General features: G+C 43.8%; 1 protein-coding gene across 1 annotated transcript in view; it reads right to left on the reverse strand.

Moving 5' to 3' along the window:
* Window positions 1–13,235: 13,235 nt before the first annotated feature.
* The window catches only part of CHRNG (cholinergic receptor nicotinic gamma subunit), a 32,351-nt gene continuing 18,052 nt past the window's right edge, over window positions 13,236–27,534 (reverse strand). Inside the window, exons 9-12 of the mRNA XM_056563567.1 lie at window positions 26,756–26,870; window positions 15,833–16,043; window positions 15,607–15,740; window positions 13,236–13,946 (exon numbers count right to left, since the gene is read on the reverse strand). Of these exons, the coding sequence (XP_056419542.1) occupies window positions 13,764–13,946; window positions 15,607–15,740; window positions 15,833–16,043; window positions 26,756–26,870 (643 nt within the window). The 3' untranslated portion in view covers window positions 13,236–13,763. The remainder of the gene's footprint in view (window positions 13,947–15,606; window positions 15,741–15,832; window positions 16,044–26,755; window positions 26,871–27,534) is intronic.

The raw sequence follows: 27,534 nt of genomic DNA on the forward strand, positions 1-27,534 counted from the left end.
GTCAGACTGAAAATAAATTCAAAAAGAAAAAAACTTCCTCTGTAGTTTACAACAGCTGGTAAGTACTGGAAGGATTAAGATTTTTCTGTTTAACTTTCTGGCACCGATTGATTTAAAAAATTTTTTTTCCGCCGGAGTACCCCTTTAACCCCTTAAGGACCCAGCCATTTTACACCTCAGGACCCGGCCATTTTTTGCAATTCTGACCACTGTCACTTTAAACATTAATAACTCTGGGATGCTTTTAGTTATCATTCTGATTCCGAGATTGTTTTTTTGTGACATATTCTACTTTAACATAGTGGTAAAATTTTGTGGTAACTTGCATCCTTTCTTGGTGAAAAATCCCAAAATTTTATGAAAAATTTGAAAATTTTGCATTTTTTTAACTTTGAAGCTCTCTGCTTGTAAGGAAAATGGATATTCCAAATAATTTTTTTTTTATTCACATATACAATATGTCTATTTTATGTTTGCATCATAAAATTTACGTGTTTTTACTTTTGGAAGTCACCAGAGGGCTTCAAAGTTCAGCAGCAATTTTCCAATTTTTCACAAAATTTCCAAACTCACAATTTTTCATGGACCAGTTCAGGTTTGAAGTGGATTTGAAGGGTCTTCATATTAGAAATACCCCACAAATTACCCCATTATAAAAACTGCACCCCCCAGAGTATTCAAAATGGCATTCAGTCCGCGTTTTAACCCTTTAGGTGTTTCACAGGAATAACAGCAAAGTGAAGGAGAAAATTCACAATCTCCATTTTTTACACTCGCATGTTCTTGTAGACCCAATTTTTGAATTTTTACAAGGGGAAAAAGGAGAAAATGTATACTTATGTTTATAGCCCAATTTCTCTAGAGTAAGCACATACCTCATATGTCTATGTAAAGTGTTCGGCGGGCGCAGTAGAGGGCTCAGAAGCGAAGGAGCGACAAGGGGATTTTGGAGAGTACGTTTTTTTGAAATGGTTTTTGGGAGGCATGTTGCATTTAGGAAGCCCCTATGGTACCAGAACAGCAAAAATCCCCCACATGGCATACCATTTTGGAAACTAGACCCCTTGAGGTACGTAACAAGGAATAAAGTGAGCCTTAATACCCCACAGGGGTTTCACGACTTTTGCATATTTAAAAAAATAAAAATAAAATTTCACTAAAATGTGTTTCCCCCCAAATTTCACATTTTTGCAAGGGTTAATAGCAGAAAATACCCCCCAAACATTGTAACCCCATCTCTTCTGAGTATGGAGGTATCCCATAAGTTGACCTGAGGTGTACTATGAGTGAACTACAATGCTCAGAAGAGAAGGAGTCATATTTGGCTTTTTGAGACCAAATTTTGCTCGGGGGCATGTCGCATTTAGGAAGCCCCTATGGTGCCAGGACAGCAAAAAAAAAACCACATGGCATACCATTTTGGAAACTAGACCCCTTGTGGAACGTAACAAGAAATAAAGTGAGCCTTAATACCCCACAGGGGTTTCACGACTTTTGCATACGTAAAAAAAAAATAAAAAAAATCACTAAAATGTGTGTTTCCCCCCAAATTTCACATTTTTACAAGGGTTAATAGCAGAAAATACCCCCCAAAATTTGTAACCACATCTCTTCTGAGTATGGAGGTACCCCATAAGTTGACCTGAAGTGCACTACGGGCGAACTACAATGCTCAGAAGAGAAGGAGTCATATTTGGCTTTTTGAGAGCAAATTTTGCTCGGGGGGCATGTCGCATTTAGGAAGCCCATATGGTGCCAGGACAGCAAAATAACCCCCACATGGCATATCATTTTGGAAACTAGACCCCTTGAGGAAGGTAACAAGGACAACATTTTAATTTGCACAGCCCACTGTTCCAAAGATCTGTCAGACACCAGTGGGGTGTAAATTCTCACTGCACCCCTCATTACATTCCGTGAGGGGTCTAGTTTCCGAAATGGGGTCACATGTGGGGTTTTGTTTTTTTTGCGTTTGTCAAAACCGCTGTAACAATCAGCCACCCCTGGCCAAATCACCTCAAATGTACATGGTGCACTCTCCCTTCTGGGCCTTGTTGTGCGCCCCCAGAGCACTTTGCGCCCACATATGGGGTATCTCCGTAGTCGGGAGAAATTGTGTTACAAATTTTGTGGGGCTTTTTTCCCCTTTACCTCTTGTCAAAATGAAAAGTATAGGGCAACACCAGCATGTTAGTGTAAAAAGTTTATTTTTTTTACACTAACATGCTGGTGTAGACCCCAACTTCACCTTTTCATAAGGGGTGAAAGGAGAAAAAGACCCCCAAGATTTGTAAGGCAATTTCTCCCGAGTACGGCGATGCCCCATATGTGACCCTAAACTATTGCCTTGAAATACGACAGGGCTCCGAAGTGAGAGAGCGCCATGTGCATTTGAGGCCTGAATTAGGGATTTGCATAGGGGTGGACATAGGGGTATTCTACGCCAGTGATTCCCAAACAGGGTGCCTCCAGCTGTTGTAAAACTCCCAGCATGCCTGGACAGTCAACGGCTGTCTGGCAATACTGGGAGTTGTTGTTTTGCAACAGCTGGAGGCTCCATTTTGGAAAGAGTGGCGTACCAGACGTTTTTCATTTTTATTGGGGAGGGAGGGGGGCTGTGTAGGGGTATGTGTATATGTAGTGTTTTTTACTTTTTATTTTATTTTGTGTTAGTGTAGTGTAGTGTTTTTAGGGTACAGTCACACGGGCGGGGGGATTACAGCGAGTTTGAGCTGCCGCGCAAAATTTGCTGCATCGCAAACTTGCAGCCCGATACTCACTGTAAGCCCCCTGCCCATGTGAATGTACCCTGTACATTCACAGGGGGGGGACCTCCAGCTGTTGCAAAACTACAACTCCCAGCATGCCTGAGAATGTTTGGGAGTTGTGGTTTTGCAACAGCTGGAGGCACACGGGTTGGGAAACACTGAGTTAGGAAACAATGTTTCCCAACCAGTGTGCCTCCAGCTGTTGCAAAACCACAACTCCCAAACATTCTCAGGCATGCTGGGAGTAGTAGTTCGGCAACATCTTTAGAGCCAGATGTTGCCGAACTACAACTCCCAGCATGCTTGGAGTTGTAGTTTTGCAACATCTGGAGGACTAGTTTGCAGACCACTAATACAGTGGTTCCCAATCTGTGCCCTTCCAGATGTTGCAAAACTACAACTCCCAGTATGCCAAAACTGTCCAGGCATGCTGGGAGTTGTAGTTCTGCAACATCTGAAGGGCAAGATGTTACAGAACTACAACTCCCAGCATGCCTGGACAGTAAGGGCATGCTGAGGATGTGTAGTTTTGCAACATCTGGAAGGGCACAGTGGTCTCCAAACTGTGTACCTCCAGATGTTGCAAAACTGCAACTCCCAGCATGCCCAGACGCCAAGGGCTGTCTGGGCATGCTGGGAGTTGTAGTTTACAGGGTCCTATTACAGCAATGCATGTCGCTTTACGGCGACGTGCATTGCTGTAAAGGGCCCGACCGCGGCTGAAGATCTACTCACCTGTCGCCGCCGCCGCCGTCTTCATCGTCTGGATCCGGGTCTTCAGGGACGAGGTAAGTACCGGGGCCGGTCCCCAGCACTCCCCCGTCCCCTGCCGCGTCCTCCGGTCTTCCTCCCGTCCTCTCCGGACTTTCAGGGGCCGGGCAGGGCGGGAGGAAGTAACCGCCCCCCCTCCTGCGATTGGTCGGTTAACTAACCGACAGATCGCAGGGGATCGGAGGAGGTGGCCGGCTTGCCACCTCGCTCCGATACTCCAGCATGGTCCTGGCTGTCTGCGACAGCCGGGATCATGCAAAATTACCGGGCGGTCGGGTCCCAGAGACCCGATCAGCCCGGTATCGCCGCAGATCGCAAGGGCGATTTCCCTTGCGATTTGCGGCGATCGCCGACATGGGGGGCCTACATGGCCCCCCTCGGCGTTTGCCCTGGATGCCTGCTGAAGGATTTCAGCAGGCATCCAGTTCCGATCTCTGCCCGGCGAGCGGCAGAGACCGGAAAACGCCATGACGTATGCATACGTCATGGGTCCTTAAGACCCAGGGTGTGAAGACGTATGCATACGTCATGGGTCCTGAACAGGTTAAAGGGTACTCCACTGGAAAACTTTTTTTTTTTTTTTTTTTTAATTCAACTGGTGCCAGAAAGTTAAACAGATTTGTAAATTACTTCTATTTAAAAATCTTTATACTTCCAGTACTTATCAGCTACTGTATGCTCCAGAGGAAGTTATTTTCTTTTTGAATTTCCTTTCTGTCTGACCACAGTGCTCTATGCTGACACCTCTGTGCATTTTAGGAACTATCCAAAGCAGTACAGTGATTCCCTCAACTTACAATGGCCTCAACATGCAATAGTTTCAACATACAATGGTCTTTTCTGGATCATTGTAACTTGAAACCAGACTCAACATACAATGTTACAGACAGTCCAGATCTGCGAAACATGTCAATGGCTGGAAGAACCGATCAATCAGAATGGGCATTCACTGGTAAAACACCTGTATTACTGAAGCATATGCACTGAATTCCTGTCTGGTAGCTCCCCCTACAGTACAGGGAGGTATTACATGTTCTGTACTACTCTTTACCTGTGCCAGGGTAACTGCTCCTTTGGAGACCAGGTGAGGACAGCTTGTTTTTTAGGACATTGCGTGTACTGTACAGGACCCTGAAGAAGCTCCTGTTCTCTACATAGACAGTGATTTAGAGTTCCCAGCAGATCTTTCTTACTTTTATATGTAAGGATTTGCTTTATCTGTATTAGTTATCTACTTACTTTTCTTTAATCCTCACTGTTTTCCTATTTTTGGATGACATTTTGGTGGCTTCAGAACCAATTACCAGGTTTCCATAGAGTTATGGTCTCAACATACAATGGTCGTCCTGGAACCAATTAATATTGTAACTTGTGGGACCACTGTATAGGTTTGCTATGGGGATTTGCTCCTACTCAGGACAGTTCCTGACATGATGCCAGCAGAGAGCACTGTGGTCTGACAGAAAGGAAATTCAAAAAGAAAAGAACTTCCTGTGGAGCATATAGCAGCTGATAAGTACTGGAAGGATTACGATTTTTAAATAGAAAGAATTTACAAATCTGTTTAACAAAACAATGATTTCCAGTGGTGTACCCCTTTAAGTATTGATTTCTCCTTTTAATATGCCTACCGGTCTTAAATAGTAACTACCAATAATTCATCTGACGTGATGAAATGATGGACATTATGCAGACTCAGTATGGCAGTGAAGCTTGGGTTTTAGTACCGTCCTTTGGTGCGCAGTTAGTGAGATCAGAGATGTGATTGGCAGAATCAATCATGATGTCACAAGCAGAGGGCATAAAAGCCCATTTTGTAGCTATCCATTCTCAGTCTGCTATTGTTCCTCCTTGAGAAAGCCATGCGTAAGTGGTGAAACATCTAGGAAGTTAGCGGTGTTCATGTTTTTAGTTAGCAGCTTCAGGATATGTGATGAAATGAAGGTAAACAGTAAATAAAAACAGTGTGGAGGCAACATTTGCCGTGCATACTGCTGATGCCCTGGCATCACTGGTATCTGTAATAGATCAATCCCAGCAACCTCTCAGGAGGTGCACATACGGATTAATCCCTGGTGTGGCCCATTACAGTAGGGCACTTATATAGGTGTCTATTCCTAGTGCACCCTCCACGAATAGAGTGTGTAATAAATACATCCATATTTAATGAAGCAGTGATTTAAATCTTGTATATCCACTGTCATTTCAGAATTTTAATAGCACTAATAAAAGCTATGTCTTAGTGGATAAGGGTATTTGTGCCCTTCTAGGCACATCAGTTGTGTGTATCTCAGCAAGGGACACCTCTGTGAGAGAGCAGCTGACATTGGTCTTGACTGAAGGGCGATGTAACTGTGATAGTGAGAGTTGTAGTGGGCGAGCAGTGACCAGAGAGGTCAATATTCTCCACAGCATATCTTTTCTTCCTCTGATAGCACCTTATACCCCATTGGCAACATATTCGTCCCAGGGCAGCATACCTTTTATACTTACCACTGCCAGACATCCATACCTTCCCTTAATGCAACACACACTATCATCTCTGACTACAGCAGCATACGCAGCATATTCAACCCTATTCTACAAAGGGTTTATTACTCTAGAAGAAATATGGGCAGTTCTCCCCTGTGTTGTCAGTTTATATAATTGTAACTCATATCACCGTAGTATAAACCTCTGATCAGATCGTAGTATTTATAAAACATAACCTTTATTCAAGTCTTAATAATAAAAAAATCCACAATAAATATGGACTACAAAAAACAAACAAATGTGGGCAACTGGTGTATTAAATAAGAAAAATACAAACCTCCTTAACAGGGTCGCCTCAACCACAGTGCCGGTCCCTGACCCAAATAAGTGAGGGGAAAAATAACAATCAGACAGACAGGCCTGTCTCTCTGTTTTTTTTTTTGTCACTTATTTAGGTCAGGGACCGGCACCATGGTTGAGGCGACCCTATTAAGGAGGTGGATCCCTCAAAAGGCAGGGTCAGAGTGATGGGGGACAGTAAAGGTTAGAGTGCACTTTACCTTATACCATCAACATGAGTCTTATCATGTATCTCTAAAGTAATATTGGTTTATTTCTCTAACTACAAATATTACCTTATCTCTATATATCTACTCCCTCCTATCCTTGGCACCATAGTCTGTACACCCATTTTGTTGTGGGGGGTTTGTATTTTTCTTATTTAATACACCAGTTGATCACTTTTGTTTGTTTTTTGTAGTCCATATTTGTTGTGGATTTTTTTTATTGTTAACGGGGTTATTCAGGAATAAAAAAAACAGAGCTTTTTTCTATTAAAAAACGCTTACCATCTGGGTGTGGTTTTGCAGCTCAGTTCCATTGAAGTGAATGTAGCCAAGTTGTAATACAACACCCAACCTGGAGACAGACAGGGAGCAGTTTTTGAAACAAAAAAGCTCTGTTTTTTTAATTTCTGGATAACCCCTTTAAGACTTGAATAAAGGTTATGTTTTATAAATACTATGATTTGATCAGAGGTTTATACTTTCAGTGATGCTACACAAGGTATCACTTAAACAACACAATGTAACTCCAAGTCAATCACACTTCTGTGAAATCACACTGTCCACTCAGGAAGCAACACTGATTGACAATCAATTTCACATGCTGTTGTGCAAATGGAACAGACAACATGTGGAAATTATAGGCAATTAGCAAGACACCCCCGATAAAGAAGTAGTTCTGCAGGTGGTGACCACATACCACTTCTCAGTTCCTATGCTTCCTGACTGATGTTTTGGTCACTTTTGAATACTGTCTGCGCTTTCACTCTAGTGGTTGCATGAGACGGAGTCTACAACCCACACAAGTGGCTCAGGTAGTGTAGCTCATCCAGGATGGCACATCAATGCGAGCTGTGGCAAGAAGGTTTGCTGTGTCTGTCAGCATAGTGTCTAGAGCATGGAGGTGTGGTAAGCCTCTGGGGTAGGGGTAGTGTAATCAGGGCTTTGCTTCAGTATATCAGGGGTTAAGGTTAACCCTATTGTTCGTGACGCCAGGCTGAGGGCTAGTATGCTGAGGTAATTCTCCGGCCTATCGCCACCCTTCCCAGTAACGATAGGTGCATGCAAATAATGACTGAAGGTCCACAAGGTATTTGAACTTGAACTTGGTAAACTTTACTTAAAGTCTTGGGGTACATCCAATGAACAGTAACAGTCTCATTCAAACAGTCTCCATACACTTCAGTGACTGACAGTTGTTGCGGACCTTGACTTTTGTTATACGTCTCAGAATTTAAGGTTAATTGTGAAGATCCGTCCGGATTTAGGGGATAGATAAGGTCCGGTGATCTTGCAGAGTGCTTAGGGATTGATACACTCACGGTTTGTAATGATCAGCCGTCGCCGTCGATGAAGAGGTGCTACTGGCCATCCTCCCTGGCAGTATCACCCCCATCATCCATCGGCAGGATCATCCTCCTGGCAGGAGCACCGCCATCATCCACCATCAGGATCTGCTGATGGAGGTGCTACTGCTGGGGGGGGGTTGCTGGTGGATGATGAGGGTGCTACTGCCAGGGGGGGAGCATTAGGTAGGCAGCAGTTCCCCCACTTTAGGTAGGCAGCAGTTCCCCCACATTAGGTAGGTAGCAGTTTCCCCACATTAGGTAGCATATTTTCCCCACATTAGGCAGCATAGATTCCCCACATTTGGTACCAGTTCCCCCACAGTAGGTAGGTACCAGTTACCCCACATTAGGTAGCAATTTCCCCACATTAGGTAGCACAGATTCCCCACATTAGGTAGTAGTTTCCCCACATTAGGTAGCATAGATTCCCCACATTCGGTAGCACATGTTCCCCACATTAGGTAGCATAGACTCCTCACATTTGATAGCACAGATTCCCCACATTAGGTAGCAGTTTCCCCACATTAGGTAGCATAGACTCCCCACATTAGGTAGCATAGACTCCGCACATTTGGTAGTAGTTTCCCCACATTAGGCCACAGGTTCCCCTGCAGGTTCCCCACAATGGGTCAAAGTCTCCCCACATTAGATCGCTGGTTCAACCCCCCCCCCCCACACACACACACAAAAAAAACACATACAATACAGAGAGACACACAAACACACACACAGTCAGAGAGACACACACTCACAGACAGACACACACACAGAGTCACACAGTCACACACACACAGAGTCACACACAGAGTCGCACAAATCCACACACACACACACACAGAGTGTCACACACACACAGAGTCAAACACACATACAGTCACACGCACAGAGTCACACACACACACACACAGAGTCACACACAGACAGAGACACACAGACAGAGATGGAGACAGACAGAGAGACAGACACACACACTCACCCATCCAGCGGAGTGATCCTTCTCTCCGGGCGCCCTGCGAGTGACGTCACTGACGTCCTCCTGCGCGGCCATGCGGTGGCACGTCAGACGTGGGAGTAGAGGCCGGGCACAGTGGTGCTGACGGACGGGCGCACCGCACACACAGCGCAGGTGAAAGCTGGGGGGGGGGGGTCGGTGTTGACAGGCTGGAGGCTGGTTGGGCACAGATGGGGGGTGTCGGTGTAGCTGGGGAGGCGAGGTGGGTGCTGCGGAGCGTCTTGGTGTCACCCCATTAGGTTGGTGTCACCCGGTGCGGGCCGCACCCCCTGCACCCGGGTTGCAACGCCACTGTTCAGGAGACCATCCGCCACCTCATCAGGAGCATGCTCAGGCGTTGTAGGGAGGTCACACGGGCACGTGGAGGTCACACACACTACTGAGCCTCATTTTGACTTGTTTTAAGGACATTACATCAAAGTTGGATCAGCCTGTAGTGTGGTTTTCCACTTTGATTTTGAGTGAGACTCCATATCCAGACCTCCATCGGTTGATACATTTGATCTTGGATGTGTTATCTTAGTGTTCCCTTTATTTTTTGAGCAGTGTATTTTTGGAACTACCTCTGTGTTTATCTTGGAGGAGTTGGACTCTCCTAATAGATTAACCCTTTCCCGACCACATGACATACATGTACGTCATGGGTCGACTCCCATTCTAAAACGCGGGGCCACGGCTAATAGCGGGTCGGGCCCGGGTCCTAGCAACGGCCGGGACCTGTGGCTAATAGCGCATGGCAGTGATCGCGGTGCCGCACGCTATTAACCCTTTAGACGCGGCGTTCAAAGTTGAACGCCGCATCTAAAGTGAAAGTAAACTAATGCCGGTTAGCTTAGGGAGCTGTTCGGGATCCCAGCGGCGAAATCGCGGCATCCCGAACAGCTTACATGATAGCCAGAGGGTCCCTACCTGCCTTTATGCTGTTCGATCGCCGAATGACTGCTCCGTGCCTGAGATCCAGGCATGAGCAGTCAAGCGGCAGAATCATTGATCAATGGTTTCCTATGAGAAACCAGTGATCAATGTAAAAGATCAGTGGGTGCAGTGTTATAGCCCCCTATGGGAGCTATAGCACTGCAAAAAAAAAGTGAAAGAAAAAAAGTGAATAAAGATCATTTAACCCCTTCCCTAATAAAAGTTTGAATCACCCCCTTTTCCCATTTAAAAAAAAAACTGTGTAAATAAAAATAAACATATTTGGTATTGCCACATGCGGAAATGTCCGAATTATAAAAATATATAGTTCATTAAAGCGCACGTTCAATGGGGTACGCGCAAAAGAATTCCAAAGTCCAAAATAGCGTATTTTTGGTCACTTTCTATATCATGAAAAAATGAATAAAAAGCGATCATAAAGTCAGATCATTACAAAATTGTACCGCTAAAAACCTCAGATCACCACGCAAAAAATGAGCCCTCATACCGCCCCATACGCAGAAAAATAAAAAAGTTATAGGGGTCAGAAGATGACAATTTAAAACGTATAAATTTTCCTGCATGTAGTTATGATTTTTTTCAGAAGTACGACAAAATCAAACCTATACAAGTAGGGTATCATTTTAACCGTATTGACCTACACAATAAAGATAAGGTGTCATTTTTACTGAAAAATGTACTGCGTAGAAACGGAAGCCCCCAAAAGTTGCAAAATTTTGTTTTTTTCTTCAATTTTGTCGCACAATGAATTTTTTTTTACGTTTCGCTGTATATGTTTCGGTAAAATGACTAATGTCACTGCAAAGTAGAATTGGTGGCGCAAAAAATAAGCCATCATATGGATTTTTGGGTGCAAAATTGAAAGAGTTATGGTTTTTTAAAGGTAAGGAGGAAAGAATGAAAGTGCAAAAACAAAAACCCTGGGTCATGAAGGGGTTAATCGTCCCTGTCTCAGTGACTTTGTTCATTGTAGCTCAGCCTGGAGTGATTTTTGGTTGGCAGATAGAGCGACAGGGTATGATAGGGCAGAAGCTCAAGCAACACCAATACCACTTCTGTCTTGATGCCAGGTAATGGACAGTTATAAATATGGTACACCAGCCATAATATTTATTTAAATATACAATGTTACAGACAAGATTTTTTATAATGCACGAATAAAGCTAAGACACTTAAGAAAAGATTCAGAAGCTATGAAATGTTTAAGAGTTAAATTATGGGACCTCTGAAAGTAGACAGAGCACAGCATACAATGTATATTCCTGAAACATAAAACTTGTCTTATAACCATTTTCTGTTCTTCTCTGTTTTTATCTTAAAGGGTGATTCCCATCTGATAGTTATACCGCTAGGATATGCCCTCACTTTTTGACTAGATTGCATTCTGTAAGACATATTTGATACGAGAAAAGAAAATAATATAAAAAGTTCCACCCTGCGTAAATGAAATAAAATAAAATCAGTTCACTATAGAGTAAATAATATGTCCACCCAAGTAGCATGAGATCCAGTATACTGTACTGTAAATTTCTTATAAATCAGTAGTTTACATTACAACAATAAAGGTATTTAGTGCATGTATGTGAGGTTATAAGATAAAGAGCAGTTCAAGTAAAAAGTATCGGGCACATTTATAGAAACTAGTGCAAAACATGTTCATGGAGGTTGGACTCAGCATCAGTAAGTTCACAGTCTCAATTTTCTAAGGCCCAGTCCACATCTTGGTTGTGGGTTCAGTTTTTTAATAGAAGCTATGGTGCTGTGCTCAATCCATCATACAACACATTTCTACAGTAGATGCTCAAAATTGTAGAAAAAGCCAGCACACAGGATAAAACCATGGAAAACTTTAATGAAAAAAATTCATAAAAACCTTGAGGGCGGCAGAACCGCCCTCAAGGTTTTTAATGGATTTTTTTCTTTAAAGTTTTTTCATGGTTTTATCCTATGTGCTGGCTTCTTCTACAATTTTTGGGATCTACTTGGAGGTTGCTGCGCACATCCCAGGTGAGTTGAGGACTCTTTCTAAATTTCTACAGTGTTTGACCATGTGCTATGGGCTAAGTTGGGTTCGATTGTGCTGTCATTGCAGCAGCAAATAATAATGCAATATGGTGCTTTATTCTAATTATTATTCAAATGATGCAGAAATGTGGATGGAAGTTCCACATGGATAGGAAAAGAAAGCTAGAATCTGCTTGCTGGCGACAACTTTGTAATACTGTCTATACACTATTTTCTATAAATACATACATCTTTCTTTTACTATTCATTTGAAGGGATGAGGAACACTGTCTGTTACCCTTTTAAGAGTACAAAATGAATGTAATAAAGCTATAGAAGAGAGCTAATGCAATTCAAGTAAAGATATTGCTGAGGTTTAAAGGGAAACTGACAGCAGGTTAAAAGAATTAAACCTACTGATATAATCTGATACACAGGGGACACATTAATATTGACCCTCTGCAGGGAGTTACATCAGTGTAGAGGGCCGGATAAATATTCATGAAGAGACACTGTTACAGCAGCGGGCAGCCACGGATCGGTGCACCTAGAACACCCTCATCTACATATTGTTAAAATTAATGTTACATAAATATGGCGCAGGGGAGAGGTAAAATAATGGTACAAAGTTAATAAGGGTCCCTTGCCCTATTAGCTCATGTCAACAGGTTATATTCTACTCTCCTGATGTCAGTGTTCCTTTAAGTTGTTCATACATATTTAGCTTGTAGTATAACAATAAAATCTATGAAGGGACGATAAAACATCTGCTAATGCTTATCTATACGAAACATACAGTCGTCATTTAAAAATATTCAACATAGTCATTCCTCTTGACCCAAAAATGGACACCTGATCTCCAGCAACATAACAGGCCAAGGAATGCTTTCTGACAAGACAGTTAGTGTAGCTGTAACTTGTCACATGATAAATACTTCTTACTGTGCAAACTAACAGTATTGTAATATTAATATACATAAAAAAATTTAAAAAAAACAACACACATTTCTCTTCTCAAAATCGAAAACACAATACTTAGAAATATGACACATATAAAATATAAAATCAGTCTCCTACCATCATCATTCTTATATTATAAATGCAATTACTCATAGTAAATGTGCCAGACAACACTCTCTGGCCGAGCCTGAACATCTCTATTTTGTTCATGTGAAGGAAATTACAATAAAAAAGGCAACGTTCAATGTTTTCTCTTGTGATTTTAAGGCAGGATAGGTAAAATTGCATGATACGAATGTATATATATATATATATATATATATATATATATATATATATATATCATATCACATTTAATAGAACACACTACTACGAGAACAAACTCAACATAAAAGTGTCATAGACTTTGGGATCCCCAACTACTTGAGTGCCGTGGCTTGAGTGACGCATCTCTCGGTAGCAGTGTATAGGGAGAGTAGCATCACTCAGTGGGACCTGCTTTAAAGGGGTACTCTGTATGACAAGAGAATTGTTCATGCATTTCTAACCAGCATTTCCCACATAAATGAAACATAATAATGAACAATTAACCCATAGAACATACTGTATATGAATATAAAAGCCTCCTTCAGATGTTCTTCATTCTCCAAGTACATCAAGTACATAGACTACCAAGTCCAGGTACATTTTTCATTTTATCTCTAGACTTAAATAATGATCCTTCTTTCAAGTAAAATTAGATGTATTCTACCTGTAACTCATCAAGCACATGCAGCCAAGACATTTCTTAACCACTTGGAAGAAACAACCCCACCTATTAAAAGGTCTTAAGGTTCACAGTCTATGGCTGGTACGGAATTGCTAGTACAGGAGGTAGACTCATAGCAAGGCTCATGAGCAAATATCATCCAATGATGCAGTAACGCTTTCAGGTAGAACCATCAGACTGTGGCAGGTAGAGTTTTGGATCTCCAGGAAAAGGCTGTGCTGGTGCTTGATTGTAGTGACCAGCCAGGAAGGTCCCAATGGAGCCGAGGATGAACAGCGAGAACATGATCAAGAAACAGACTCTGTCTATTACTCGACCTATTAAAATCCACTCCTCGTTCTCCTAAAACATTAAATACAATCAGTTATCCATCACAAAATTTTACTTATATCAGCTCCTAAATATGTATGTAGCAGAAATTCAGCCACATGGGTTAGCCACATGGGTTATCTGTTGTCATTTATCTTTTCCACATCTAATGGTATGACTGTGGCTTGTAATTGATTCCTTCAGTTCTATCAATGGATGTGATCCAGTTGGTTCTCTTCAGTTCTGTCAGACTGTGGTAAAAATAACAGCTGGTTTGGGAACTAGGGAAAAGAGAGTTCCCAACCCCATTTCCCTGGGTTCAATCATAATGTCATCCTTCAGATGTGGATTCAATTTTAAAACTGGCATCTGTGCTGAAACTATGGATTGCATCCTGGGGCATCAGAAAATTAATAGTGTAAAAATGCCTCCGGGACAGGGGCAAGAGGTGGGTTCCCCAACTACTTGAGTGCCGTGGCTTGAGTGACGCATCTCTCGGTAGCACTGTATAGGGAGAGTAGCATCCCTCAGTGGGACCTGCTTTAAAGGGGTACTATGCCCATAAGATAAGATTTCTGATTGTGGGGGTCCCGCCCCTGGAGACCCCCGCGATCTCTCTGCTGCACCCAGCATTCGCGTAGTGCATCGGGAGCAGCACCGGAGGCTTGTGATGTCACGGCCATGCCCTGCTCATAACATCATAGCCACGCCCCTCAATGCAAGTCTATGGGAGGGGGCGTGACGGCCATCCCACCCCCTTCCATAGACTTGCATTGAGGGGGCATGGCCGTGACGTTACGAGTGGGGTGTGGCTGTGACATTACAAGCCTCCACCCCGCATCGCCAGTCATCCGGCACAGAGAGAAGTTCGCTCTGTGTACCGGATGTCTGGGGTGCCACAGTCGAGATCGCAGGGGTCTCCAGCGGCAGGACCCCCGCGATCAGACATCTTATTCCCTATCCTTTGGATAGGGGATAAGATTTCTGGGGTGGAGTACCCCTTTAAGGACTAGTAACCTGAAATGCCCAAGCAAAATAAATCAAAGTGTCCCTCAACCGTGATGCCTGCATCAGTTATATGCTGCCCAGGGTAGTACAAAAGTTATGAAAGGTTTCCTTTAAGGATATGTTCACAAGCAATGTATATGCTAAGGATTTCACCAGGGATGTGCACAGACATTTTGGGGGGCAGGGGATCAAGTAGGAAAAAAGGGCATTTCTATTAAAATAAAAAAATGTTTGTAAAAACCTTAACATAACACAATTCCTGAGGGAAGGGACCTCCGGCAGTCATGTCACCTGAATGGGACCTGCATCACCTCACGGAGGTCCCAATCAGTGAGGGCATTATAGGGCAGGTGCATTAAAAGGGCAGAGGCTCAAGCCCCTTTCGAGTCTGTGTGCAAATCCCTGGTTGGAAAAAATCTTAGGATTTCTTTGTGGATTTTATGCTGCATGGGATGATAGAAATAATAAAAAAGTAATTATTAGAACTTGCTAATAATAAGCTGTGGATTTTACCTACTGATTTCCTTGTGTGAAATCCGCAGTGTATAATCTATAGTGAACATTCCCTAGGAGTGGATCCAAACAGGGTTTTTCCTGGTCACTAGATGTGTGAATGGACAACCCAGCATTATATATGATCCTGTCACCATAACATGTAGTTTTTCAAGACATTTTGAAGACTTACACTTTTAAACTCATTCTTTTCTCTGGTGGTCCTTGCGATGTGGTTACAAGCTTCCACCGTGTCTCGTATCTCTGGAGCAGCTTGACTTAGACTGTGGATAAGATCTTGTACAGTGCCATTGCCTATTCCTTTGCCTTAAATTAAAAGAAAAATATTGTATATTAAAGCAAATATTTTTTTTTTACAATTATATTTTGCAGCTGAGGTCTTCTAGAGAGAAACTTACCAATTTTTTCTAACACAACCTTCATGAGTCCATCTCTCTGCTTCTGTTTCTCAAACATGAGTTCGCTCCTCGGTTTCCTTAACATGTATTCATCAGCTTTTATTATTAACCGAAGAGAACTGCTGCGACGTGTAAGTGGCATAGGTTCAGGCGCTATGTCGTTTTGGCGGAGGTGCATTTTAAGAAGTCCAGGCAGCTTTCTCAAGAAGAGCTGTGCAAAAAAATGTCATTGATGTTAAATGTTATTATAGTTACAGAACAAGGTCAAGGACTAGGAAAAGTGGGATACTGTTTATTCGAGAAAAATTGGAATCTTAAATCAAGATAGCAATGATGTCATAGAATGCATTAGTTGATGCTTAGCTAATTTGATCGCCATTGATCATTAAGCTGAGCATTGACTAATGTGTTCTTTTGTGTTAGCAATCAGCTTTTTATGGAATAATACAATTAAAGATGTACTACGGTGGAAAACAAAACACTTTTTTTTTTTTTTAAATCAACTGGCTCTAGAAAGTTAAACAGATTTGAAAATTTTAAAAGTTTTGAAACTTCTATTTAAAAATCTTAGTCCTTCCAGTACTTATCAGTTGCTGTATACTACAGAGGAAGTTGTATATTTCTTTTCTGTCTGACCACAGTGCTCTTTGCTGACACCTCTGTCCATGTCAGGAACTGTCCAGAGTAGGAGCAAATCCCCATAGCAAATGTCTCCTGCTCTGGACAGTTCCTTACATGGGTAGAAGTGTTAGCAGAGAGCACTGTGGTCAGACTGGAAAGAACAACAACAAAGAACTCAACTTCCTGTGGAGCATACAGCAGCTGATAAGTACTGGAATGATTAAGATTTTTTTAATAGAAGTCATTTAAAAATCTATTTAACTTTCTGCTACTAGTTGATTAGAAAAAAAATTGTTTCCCACTTGAGTACCCCTTTAAAAAGTTAGGTTCTAACAGATGACCGGTTTCCTTTCGATGGGGCTTTTCACAATGAGTCTTGCTGCCAGAATCCCCTGTGATCCCATGTTATCATCAGGGGGATTAGCCAGTGAGTTTTCTGCAGGGGAAATTATTTGGTGATATGAATAAAGAAGATTGAAGTCCTCTCGATAGCAAGTGCCCTGATATGAATAAAGAGGATTGAAGTCCTCTCGATAGCAAGTGCCCTGATTATATTCTACTTACGGATATTATTATTGAAAAATGATTGCTACCTTTTGTATCCTGATGTACTGCATCGAAGTCTTTTAAAATGTTATATATTTAATATGCAAATTGGAGGCATGGTTTGGATGCCAAGCTAAGTGGTTGCACGCTCTGTAGCTCCCGCCGCTCAGCACTGTATATCCTGCAATTCTCCGGAATTAACAGGCGGTTCCTACCCCTGTGGATCTCCGGTGTCGGGTGAAGGCTCCGGGACCCTGCTGGTGCGCGGTGGTGGCAGGAGCGGCAATCTGGTGGGGAGCTCTCCTGCCGGGGGGCGGCGGACTCTGTACCCGGCGATCTCCTGAAACGGGTGCTGGCTTATTCTGCAGTGGCTGTCCAGTGGTTTCTTCTCTGCTCTCCGGTCGGCTGTTCTTGTTGGTCCCTGGCCTGAGCTGCATCGCTTTGGAGGTGAGGAGGGGGAGCCGCCATAACAGGCTACGTGGGCGTGGCTTCCCCCGTTGACCAAGATTACTCCGGGGCTCCTGAGTGCAGGCCTGGTATGGTGTTCATGCGGCTCCTGGCTGAATCTGTCGCTGCTGGGCTGGTTGGACTCCCTGCAGTTGCCATCTGTATTCCTGCTGCCCTTTGCCTTACCATAAAGGGTGGCTAATTTCCTCCTATATGGCTGGATGGTCTTCTCATCCTGCTGTGCCTACTGCTGCTGGGCCATCTCCTGACCATCTCCTCTTTGCCAGGATTAAGGGGGCTCTCCACTGCCTGCTCCTGCATTCTTCTATAGGCCTGTGAGTACATTGGAGGGAGGCTGTTGTCTTGCTGGGACTTGTGGTGCTTGGTGGTCAGCCGGAGACCTTTGCTATCAGCTGTAGGTGCTGCTCCTGCCTAGAGTGATTCTGCTTCTGGAATACTGGGACTGTGTGTCTAGTGACGTTCTACCTGCTCTCTGTGTGGCACTGCTGATCATGGGTGGCCCTCGCAACAAGAATAAGAAATCCAAAGTGTATGCTGAGGCCTCTTGGCCGACTTCTGATGAGGAGGCTTCCTTTGAAGATGGGTCCTCTCTGGTGGCCCCTCTCAGCGAGACCTTGTGCTCAGACTCCGCTTGTTTCTAAAGTTTCTGTGCAGATGGCGAAAACACTGAGCCAGTTCCCCAGAGCTAACAACTGTCCTAGGGGTGATTCTCCTGGCCCACCTCTGTCACTGTTTGAAGGGTCTCCGACCCCCCCGCAGCCGCACTCTCCTGAACAGCCTGTCTATGATGCTACAGCTCTGGATCATCGATTCTCGGAGCTCTTGATGGCCTTTACCTCCTGCCAATCTGTTATGGTGACTAAAGTGGATGAGCTGCTGCAGAAATTTGTTATCCTGCGTCATGAGACCCAAAAGATACGTGAAGCGCAGGGTCTCTAAGGTGGAAGATGCCTTACAACCCTTGCCGGAGCGGGTTGATTCTCTACAGCGTCAGGTTACGGGAGTCCTGAGTCGGATGGATGATATGGAGAACCACTTGAGGCACAATAACATCCACCTCGTGGGCCTCCCTGAGAAGGTGGAGGGGACTGATCCCATGCTGTTTCTGGAAACCTGGCTGAAGGAGATTCTCCCTGTATACACCTTCTCTCTCTACTTCTCTGTCAAGCGGGCCCATCTTGTTCCAGCTCATCCCCCTCCTCCGGGTGGACCTCCACGTCCTTTCCTGGCCAAACTTCTTCACTTTCGGGACAGAGATGTTATCTTCCGGGCTGTTAAGATCAAGGGTGAGGTCATCTGTGAGGGAAGCAGAGTGTCCTTTTATCCAGATTTTTCTGTGGATCTTCGCAAGCAGCGGGTGCAGTTCACGGAGGCCCGGGCAAAGCTGCAAGCCAAAGGCTACCGTTACTCCATGTTGTATCCTGTTCGTCTCCGAGTGGTGGATGGGGCCTCTACTAAGTTCTTCACTTTCCCAACTGACGCTCTTCATTAGGTGGATGCTGCCCCTCCAGTCAGGCCTCCGGACTGTCTTGCTACGGACTGCTCGTTGTGGTGGGATATTCTTTTTAGGTAGTGGTTAGGGAGTTAGTTCCTATTTAGGGCCTCCACAGGTTCCTGTCTCCCTGGGGCCTCTCTGGGTAGTTTCCTTAGTTACCGTCCGTTTTAGTTTATTGTGGGTGGCGGAAGGCAATTTTGGTAGTTGTGCACTTAGTCTTTTTTGGGGTTCCTTTAACGCTCCTTATAAGTTGTATTTAAGGGTCTAGGTCTGCACTGCGTTAGGGACTAGCTGTTTTATGTCCCGTTAAGTGTTAGACAGGGTGCTCTTGGGGATATTTTTGTTTTGCCTGATTGCTTTTGTTTTTTTGTTATGTGTCTGTGCCCTGTATGTCTTTTTATTGAAATTGTTGGTTGAATCCACTAACAAACTACTGTCTTTTCCATCTGACCCTGTTCTTTTTATAGGTTAATTCAATGTGGCTCCTGATCCCATGCTCGACCGCACCACTGCTGCTGACTCTGGCTCCTTCTCCTTTAACACTTGGCATGTGGCGTTGGGCCTGACCGACCTCTGGAGGTGGAAATACCCGACTGCATCTCCCTTTTCCTTTTATTCTGCTGCCCATTGGTCATTTTCTAGACTAGATCTTGCATTGGCATCCGAGGATCTCCTTCCTGCATTTTTCCTACACCACTAGGGGGATCTCAGACCACTCTGCTGTGTTGGTACGCCTACATTTAGGCCTGACTTCCCCTTCGCGAGCACCGTGGTTGGCTATAGGCCGAGGCAGTTGTTGAGGCTTTGGGGGTTGCTCATGAGAGTATAATGCTGCTTATCCTGACACCTTAGTTCAATGGGATGCATACAAAGCCACGATTAGAGGGGCCTTCATAGGGGGAGTTGCGGGCCAGTGAAAAATTTGGTCACCAATGGAGGGTAGGCTGGTGCAGGAGGTGGGTGTTCTGGAGGCAGAGTCTGTCAGGGATCCTTCTCCTGTGACTGAGAGGGCACGGGCTAAAGCTCAAAGATCCCTATTAGTGGTTCAGAAGGATAGGTTGAGGTTAGCGGACAGGGAGGCTGCCCTCTTTGAATTCGGGGACAGAAATGGTAAACGGTTGGCATATTTGGTGAGGGCTAGTCGTCCCGCTGCCTCTATCCCCTTATTAAGGGTAGTGATGGTGCTATGGTGGTAGATCCTTAGCGGAACAACTCTGTCTTTAGGGACTTTTATTCATCTTTATATGCTGCACCTTCTTTGCCCTCTCAAGGGGAACTGTTGTTCTTCCTCCATAACTTATCCCTTCCAGCGGCGTTAGATGCTCCCTTTACAATTGAAGAGGCTGAACAGTCTATGCGTTACCTTCCTCATGGGAAGACCCCCAGTTTAGATGGGATGATAGGGCATTGGTATAGGTTGAATGAGGAGCAATTGGCCCCTATACTCCTTCACTTGTTTCACTTGAAAGCTGAGGCTGGGGCTCTTCCGCACTCTATGCGGGTGGCGTTGATTGCGGTGCTCCCTAAGCTTGGGAAGGACCCGTTGCTGCCTGATTCTTATAGAGCCACTTCCCTGTTGAATGTTGATATTAAGAGCCTGGCTAAAATGTTGGCTACGCGCCTTTATGGGATCATTAATGCTATCATTCATCCTGACCAAACTGGGTTTATGCCGGGTAGGGCCACGACCGTTAATGTGAAGCGTCTGCAACTTAACATAGCTGCGATGGGGCAGGGATTTCCTACTGGAGTGATAGTTATTATGGATATTTACAAAGCCTTTGACTCTGTGTTGTGGCCTTATCTGTGGAAGGTTCTAGGTACATTTGGGTTTGGTCCCTGATTTTGCACTTGGGTCCGCTTGCTATATGATGGTCCTAGGGCACGTATTCGCACAAACTTAGATGTTTCTGCTCACTTTCTCCTGGGCCGTGGGACAAGGCAGGGGTGCCAGCTATCTCCCTTTCTTTTTGCGCTGGCGATGGAGCCTTTAGTGGCAGCCATATGTGGGGACCCTGCTATCTGTAGTATTCCAGGGGTTCCATTGTAGAGAAGGTTTCCCTTTATGCGGATGACACCTTTGTGTATTCAGCAGATGCAGAGGGTTCGCTCTTGTCCCTTATCGATTTGCTTGACCGGTTTAGTTAGATTTTGGGCTTGTGGGTCAACTGGACTAAATCATCTCTAATGACACTCTCCTCTCCGGTCCCTCTCCCAACCTCCCTTCCAGCTGGGGTGCAGGTGGTTTCTCGCTTTAGATACTTTGGGGTGGAGGTAACTAACTCCCTGATAGAATATTTGCCCCTAAACCTGGAGCCCCTTTTATGCTCCACTGTGGGCTGGTCATCACTCCCCCTCTCCCTTGCCAGCAGGATAAATATTTTTTAAATGATTTACCTTCCTAAATTCCTATACCTGTTTCATATAGCTTCCATGATTCCCCCTAGGAAGTATTTTAACACACTGTGTGGTGCTCTGGGATCCTTCTACTGGCAGGGAAAGTCTCCCAGACTCGGTCGGGCTCTTCTCCAAGCCCCTAAGAAGCAAGGAGGCTTAGCTGCCCCTGATGTTTATAACTACTTTCTTGCCTCCCAGTTGGTATATGCAGTGTGGTGGATCAATGTGGATCCGTCCAATTCAGCGACTGCCTTGGCTGGAGCGATTATGGGTTCCTATGAGGCTCTTACTAACACTCTTTACAGGTATCCTTCTCGATCTTCCTTTCCTCTCCCCCTTCAGTCTGTTGCTAAAGTGTGCACCGTGGTGTCAAGTAGCTTTCCACAGCCCTTGGTATCTCCTAGAGCACTCTTGTGGGGGAACGTACATTTACCTCACCTGCAGGGGTTACAGGATGCCAGGTTCTGGGGTTCTCATGGCGTTAAGTTTGTGATCCACTTGTTTGGAGAGTATCAAGTTTTCTTGTCCTTTTTGACATGAAGGAACATTAAAGCATCCCTGGAAATGCCTTCTTTAGGTATCTTCAGCTTAGGCATGTGGTTCAGGTGCGGTTTGGCTCCTTGACGTTTACCCCTGTTTTTTCTGAAGTGGAGCTTCTCCTGGGCACCACGGACCTTGCTAAACCCTTGACTCAGGCCTATGCTCTCCTACAGACACTGCGTTCTCACAAGCATTTCCAAAATGGGTGACTGATATCCCGGATCTGTCTGAGGAGCAGTGGAAGGAGGTTGAAGGCTCTTATTATTCTACAGTAGTCAGTAGTAGAGATATGCTGATCCAATCTAGGTACGTTTTACGGTTGTATTATACCCCGCTAAGCTGAAACGTATTGGTGTTTCGCAATCTGACTTGTGTTTCCGTTGTTCAGGTGCGGTGGGTATTTTTCTGCATGCTGTGTGGGAATGTCCTGTCATTACTCCCTTCTGGAGGGAGGTAATGGGGTTTCTGGCTGATAATCTGGACTTTCCTTTTATACCTATCCCTACGGTATACCTGCTGGGATTGATTAATAAGGTGGTTTCCAGCTCACATAGATGCTTATTGATTCACTTTCTGCTGTTTTGTTCCCGCAAAGTGGTTGTGATGACTTGGAAGGATACCTCCCCTCCTCCGCTGTCGCGCTGGCTGGCTCTGGTCAATAAGTATGTCCCATTATACCAGACTCTTTATGTGAGTCGCAATTGTCCTAAGAAGTTCGACAAAGTATGGACCCCCTGACTTATGCTTGATAAATCAGCGGACCCCTATGGTGGATTGTCATAGTAGTTTCTTATAGGCACTGTAATTTTTTGTTAGGGTTCCCGGGATGTGTGGTTGTGTGTCTGGAAGTGTGTTAGTATGTGTTGGGCTTTCTCCAGCTGGGTCTCAGCTGTACCCTAATGTTTTTCTGAGCAATTTCCCATATGTTTTCTGCTGGCTCTGGTCTCTGGTTCCCCCGGCGTCTTATGTATTGTTGTATTTTTTTTCCACCGTGAGTGGTGTTTATTGCTTTCATTACAAAATTTTAATAAATACTTTCACAAAAAAATATGGAAATTAGCTCTTTGTTGCACTGGGGAATGTATCTCTGGGAGTAGCTTAAAGGGTTACTCCGCTCTCCAGCGTCCGGAACATTGAGTTCCAAACACTGTGTGCAGGTTTCCGTTTTCACGCCTGCCCCCTCGTGATGTCACGCCCGTCATGTGACATCACGCCCCGCCCTGTCATGTGACGTCACGTCCCGCCCCCTCAATGCAAGTCTATTGGAGGCCGTCATGCCCCCTTCCCATAGACTTTTATTGAGGGGGCAGGCCGTGACATCACAAGGGGGCGGGCGTGAACACGGAAGTCCGCACACAGCGTTCGGAACTCACCGGATGCTGGGGAGCAGAGTAACCCTATAATGCCTGCCCAGACTCTTACAATCTCCTACTATCATCACACCTCACCTAGAAAATTGAGGTGCAATGGGAGGGGTCCTGCTGGGCATAGCGGGGCCCAGGAGATACAGTCACACCCCAAGTGCATCAAATGTTAGTTTGCATATTTAATAAAAAAAAAAAATCCCATACAACAATGCAGCACATTGACACTAAAGTTAGTGTTCATTTCACAATTATTTACCTTATTTAGTCATACCGGCGATTTAATTACACAAAAACTAGTGATATACTCCCTCTAAGACCCAGTTCACACTTATCATTTTATAAATATTAAAAAAAGGTGATTATCAAAACCTGTGCAGATGAACTTTGGAGCAGTTTTCTAGCTTCCTGAAATTTGATAAATAGAATGTCCTTTTTGTTTAAACACACATTTTCTGACTATAAAATAATTTGACTCATTTTTCCAGCCACATTTTGGCACATATTATGGACCATTAATTGCCCACATGAAAATAGCCAAAAATATATGGCTATAAAAATAGTGAAAAAAATTGCCAAAACATTGCACCCCCCCCCCCCCCCCCCAAAAAAAATTTAAAATATATGTGTATTTTAGGTCCTTATAATGCTTCCAGTTTTGGTCATTAGACCCATGGTCGGCCCAGCCTTGTAGGTGGTCATAAACTTTCAGGTGATCTGAAACTGTCCTTAAATAAATAAAAAAAAATGTGCAGTGTGATCAGGTACTATTAGGTGCTTAGAGACTGTTTCCAATAAGGAAAAGATTGTTTAATTTATTTAATACAGATTAAATTGCTGAAAAAGGGATATGCTTTTAGATGTTCCCCAACCTGCAGCTTTTCAGCTGTTTCAAAACTACAACACCCATGAAGCTTTGACAGCAGCAGGCTGTTATGGCATGCTAAGAATAAGGTTATATTCACACAGAAGCATTCCCGATTGGATTTCTGCATTGAAATCTGCATGGAAATTCTGCATGTGTTCGCAGCCCATTAACTTCAATGGGATTCCGCAGTCCCATTCACATTTCAGAAATTCCGCGGCGTACGTTCCGCAACTAAAATTACACATTCCGCGTTCTGCAAGAATACAGTGGGGATCAAAAGTTTGGGCACCCCAGGTAAAAATTTGTATTAATGTGCATAAAGAAGCCAAGGAAAGATGGAAAAATCTCCAAAAGGCATCAAATTACAGATTAGACATTCTTATAATTTGTCAACAAAAGTTAGATTTTATTTCCATCATTTACACTTTCAAAATAACAGGAAAAAAATGGTGTCTGCAAAAGTTTGGGCACCCTGCAGAATTTATAGCATTCACTGCCCCCTTTGCAAAGCTGAGACCTGCCAGTGTCATGGATTGTTCTCAATCATCATCTGGGAAGCCCCAGACTCATCTGACCTTGCCCCAACAATCAGCACCATGGGTTCTTCTAAGCAGTTGTCTAGAAATCTGAAACTGAAAATAGTTGACGCTCATAAAGCTGGAGAAGGCTATAAGATAGCAAAACGTTTTCAGATGTCAATATCCTCTGTTCGGAATGTAGTTAAGAAATGGCAGTCATCAGGAACAGTGGAAGTTAAAGCAAGATCTGGAAGACCGAGAAAAATATCAGACAGAACAGCTCACAGGATTGTGAGAAAAACAATTCAAAACCCACATTTGACTGCACAATCCCTCCAGAAAGATCTGGCAGACACTGGAGTTGTGGTACACTATTCCACTATAAAGAGATACTTGTACAAATATGGAAGAGTCATCAGAAGAAAACCTCTTCTATGCCCCCACCACAAAAATCAGCGTTTGTACTTTGCAAATGAACATATAGACAAGCCTGATGCATTTTGGAAACAAGTTCTGTGGACCGATGAGGTTGAAATTGAACTTTTTGGCTGGAATGAGCAAAAGGACGTTTGGAGAAGAAGGGGAACAGAATTTAATTAAAAGAACCTCTGTCCAACTGTTAAGCATGGGGGTGGATCAATCATGCTTGGGGGTTGTATTGCAGCCAGTGGCACAGGGAACATCTCACGAGTTGAAGGAAAAATGGATTCAATAAAATTTCAGCAAATTTTGTATGCTAACTTGATGCCATCTGTGAAAAAGCTGAAGTTAAAGAGAGGATGGCTTCTACAAAAGGACAATGATCCTAAGCACACCTCGAAGTCCACGGGGGATTACATCAAGAGGCGTAAACTGAAGGTTTTGCCATGGCCTTCACAATCTCCTGACCTCAGCATAATTGAAAATCTTTGGATAGACCTTAAAAGAGCAGTGCGTGACAGACAGCCCAGAAATCTCAAAGAACTGGAAGACTTTTGTAAGGAAGAATGGGCAATGATACCTCAAACAAGAATTGAAAGACTCTTGGCTGGCTACAAAAAGTGTTTACAAGCTGTGATACTTGCCAAAGGGGGCAGTACAAGATATTAATTATGCAGGGTGCCCAAACTTTTGCAGACGCCATTTTTTGTTTTCTGTTATTTTGAAAGTGTAAATGATGGAAATAAAATCTAACTTTTGTCGACATATTATAAGAATGTCTAATCTGTAATTTGATGCCTTTTGTAGATTTTTCCATCTTTCCTTGGCTTCTTTATGCACATTAATACAAATTTTTACCTGGGGTGCCCAAACTTTTGATTGCCACTGTATAAGTCATGTCTTATATTTATGCGGAATTCAGCTGTGGAAGCCCATTGAAGTCAATGGGACTTTCTTTTCTCTGCTAAATGCAGATTTCGTATGAATTTTGTGCAGAATTTGTTCGGAAGTTGCACAGATTTTAACTAACTAATCTTAACTAATCAAAGCACTTTCTGCAAATTTAGCATGGGGCCACGGAATTCCACATCTATCTTATCCTCTTTGGATAGGAGATAAGATGTCTAGTGGTGGAGTACCTCTTTAATATACTTTTTTACAATATGATGTTTTAGGAAATGTTACGACTCTTTAGAGATATTAATTCATCCAGCTTTTTAGACCAATTTTTCTATCTAAAAAGGTTGCATCAAAAGTCTCAGTCACCTCTCCTGCGACTTTTGTGCGACTTTTTCTATAGATCATATCTGAAAGTGGACTACCATGTGCAGTGCTTTAGACTTGTTTTATGCAGTGGTGATCAATTCATGATGTGCGATTTTTCTCTGAAAGTCGCACAAAAGTCACAGCTCCTGTCCTTTACACACTAACCCACACCAATTTACTTCAGCACTGAAAAGTACTCTAAGCGCTGCCCTGCCCCCCCAAGCCCCCTCCCAGACCTCCTCTGCAATCCTAACAGCATTTCATCCGATGGCCCCTCCATGCAATGATGTTGCCCTTCACTCTCCCTACAGATGTCCGACCCTGTTACACACCCGGTAATGGTTCTTTAAACTACATCCAGAAAACCAGAGTATATTGTACTATGCTCAGACTGTAACAACAACAAATGCTTTCACATACCTCTCTTACGCTGCTTGATATGCTGTGAGTGTTTGGGGTGCGGAGGGAAACGTTTAACACAACAACAGCATTAACTACGATGGTGATAGTAACCACTATGAGAAATGTTATATACCTAAAAGAGGGACAAATTACAGTTACAAAGACTTATTTTCCATAAAATCCAACATACACATGTTTAAAAAAAAATAAAGGGAACACTAAGATAACACATCCTAGATCTGAATGAATGAACTAATCTTATGAAATACTTTCATCTTTACATAGTTGAATGTGCTGACTACAAAATCACACAAAAATGATCAATGGAAATCAAGTTTATCAACCCATGGAGGCCTGGATATGGAGTCACGCTCAAAATCAAAGTGGAAAACCACACTACAGGCTGATCAAACTTTGATGTAATGTCCTTAAAACAAGTCAAAATGAGGCTCAGTAGTGTGTGTGGCCTCCACGTGCCCGTATGACCTCCCTACAATGCCTGGGCATGCTGCTGATGATGTGGCGGATGGTCTCCTGAAGGATGTCCTCCCAGACCTGGACTAAAGCATCCACCAACTCCTGGACAGTCTGTGGTGCATCGTGGCATTGGTGGATGGAGCGGGACATGATGTCCCAGATGTTCTCAAACGCATTCAGGTCTGGGAACCAGGCGGGCTTGTATATAGCATCAATGCCTTCCTCTTGCAGGAACTGCTGACACACTCCAGCCACATGAGGTCTACCTCTGGCAAGCACATGGAGGGCTGTGCGGCCCCCCCAAAGAAATGCCACCCCAC

Source organism: Hyla sarda, chromosome 3, assembly GCF_029499605.1.
Source record: "Hyla sarda isolate aHylSar1 chromosome 3, aHylSar1.hap1, whole genome shotgun sequence".
In the NCBI taxonomy this organism is placed as follows: Eukaryota; Metazoa; Chordata; class Amphibia; order Anura; family Hylidae; genus Hyla; species Hyla sarda.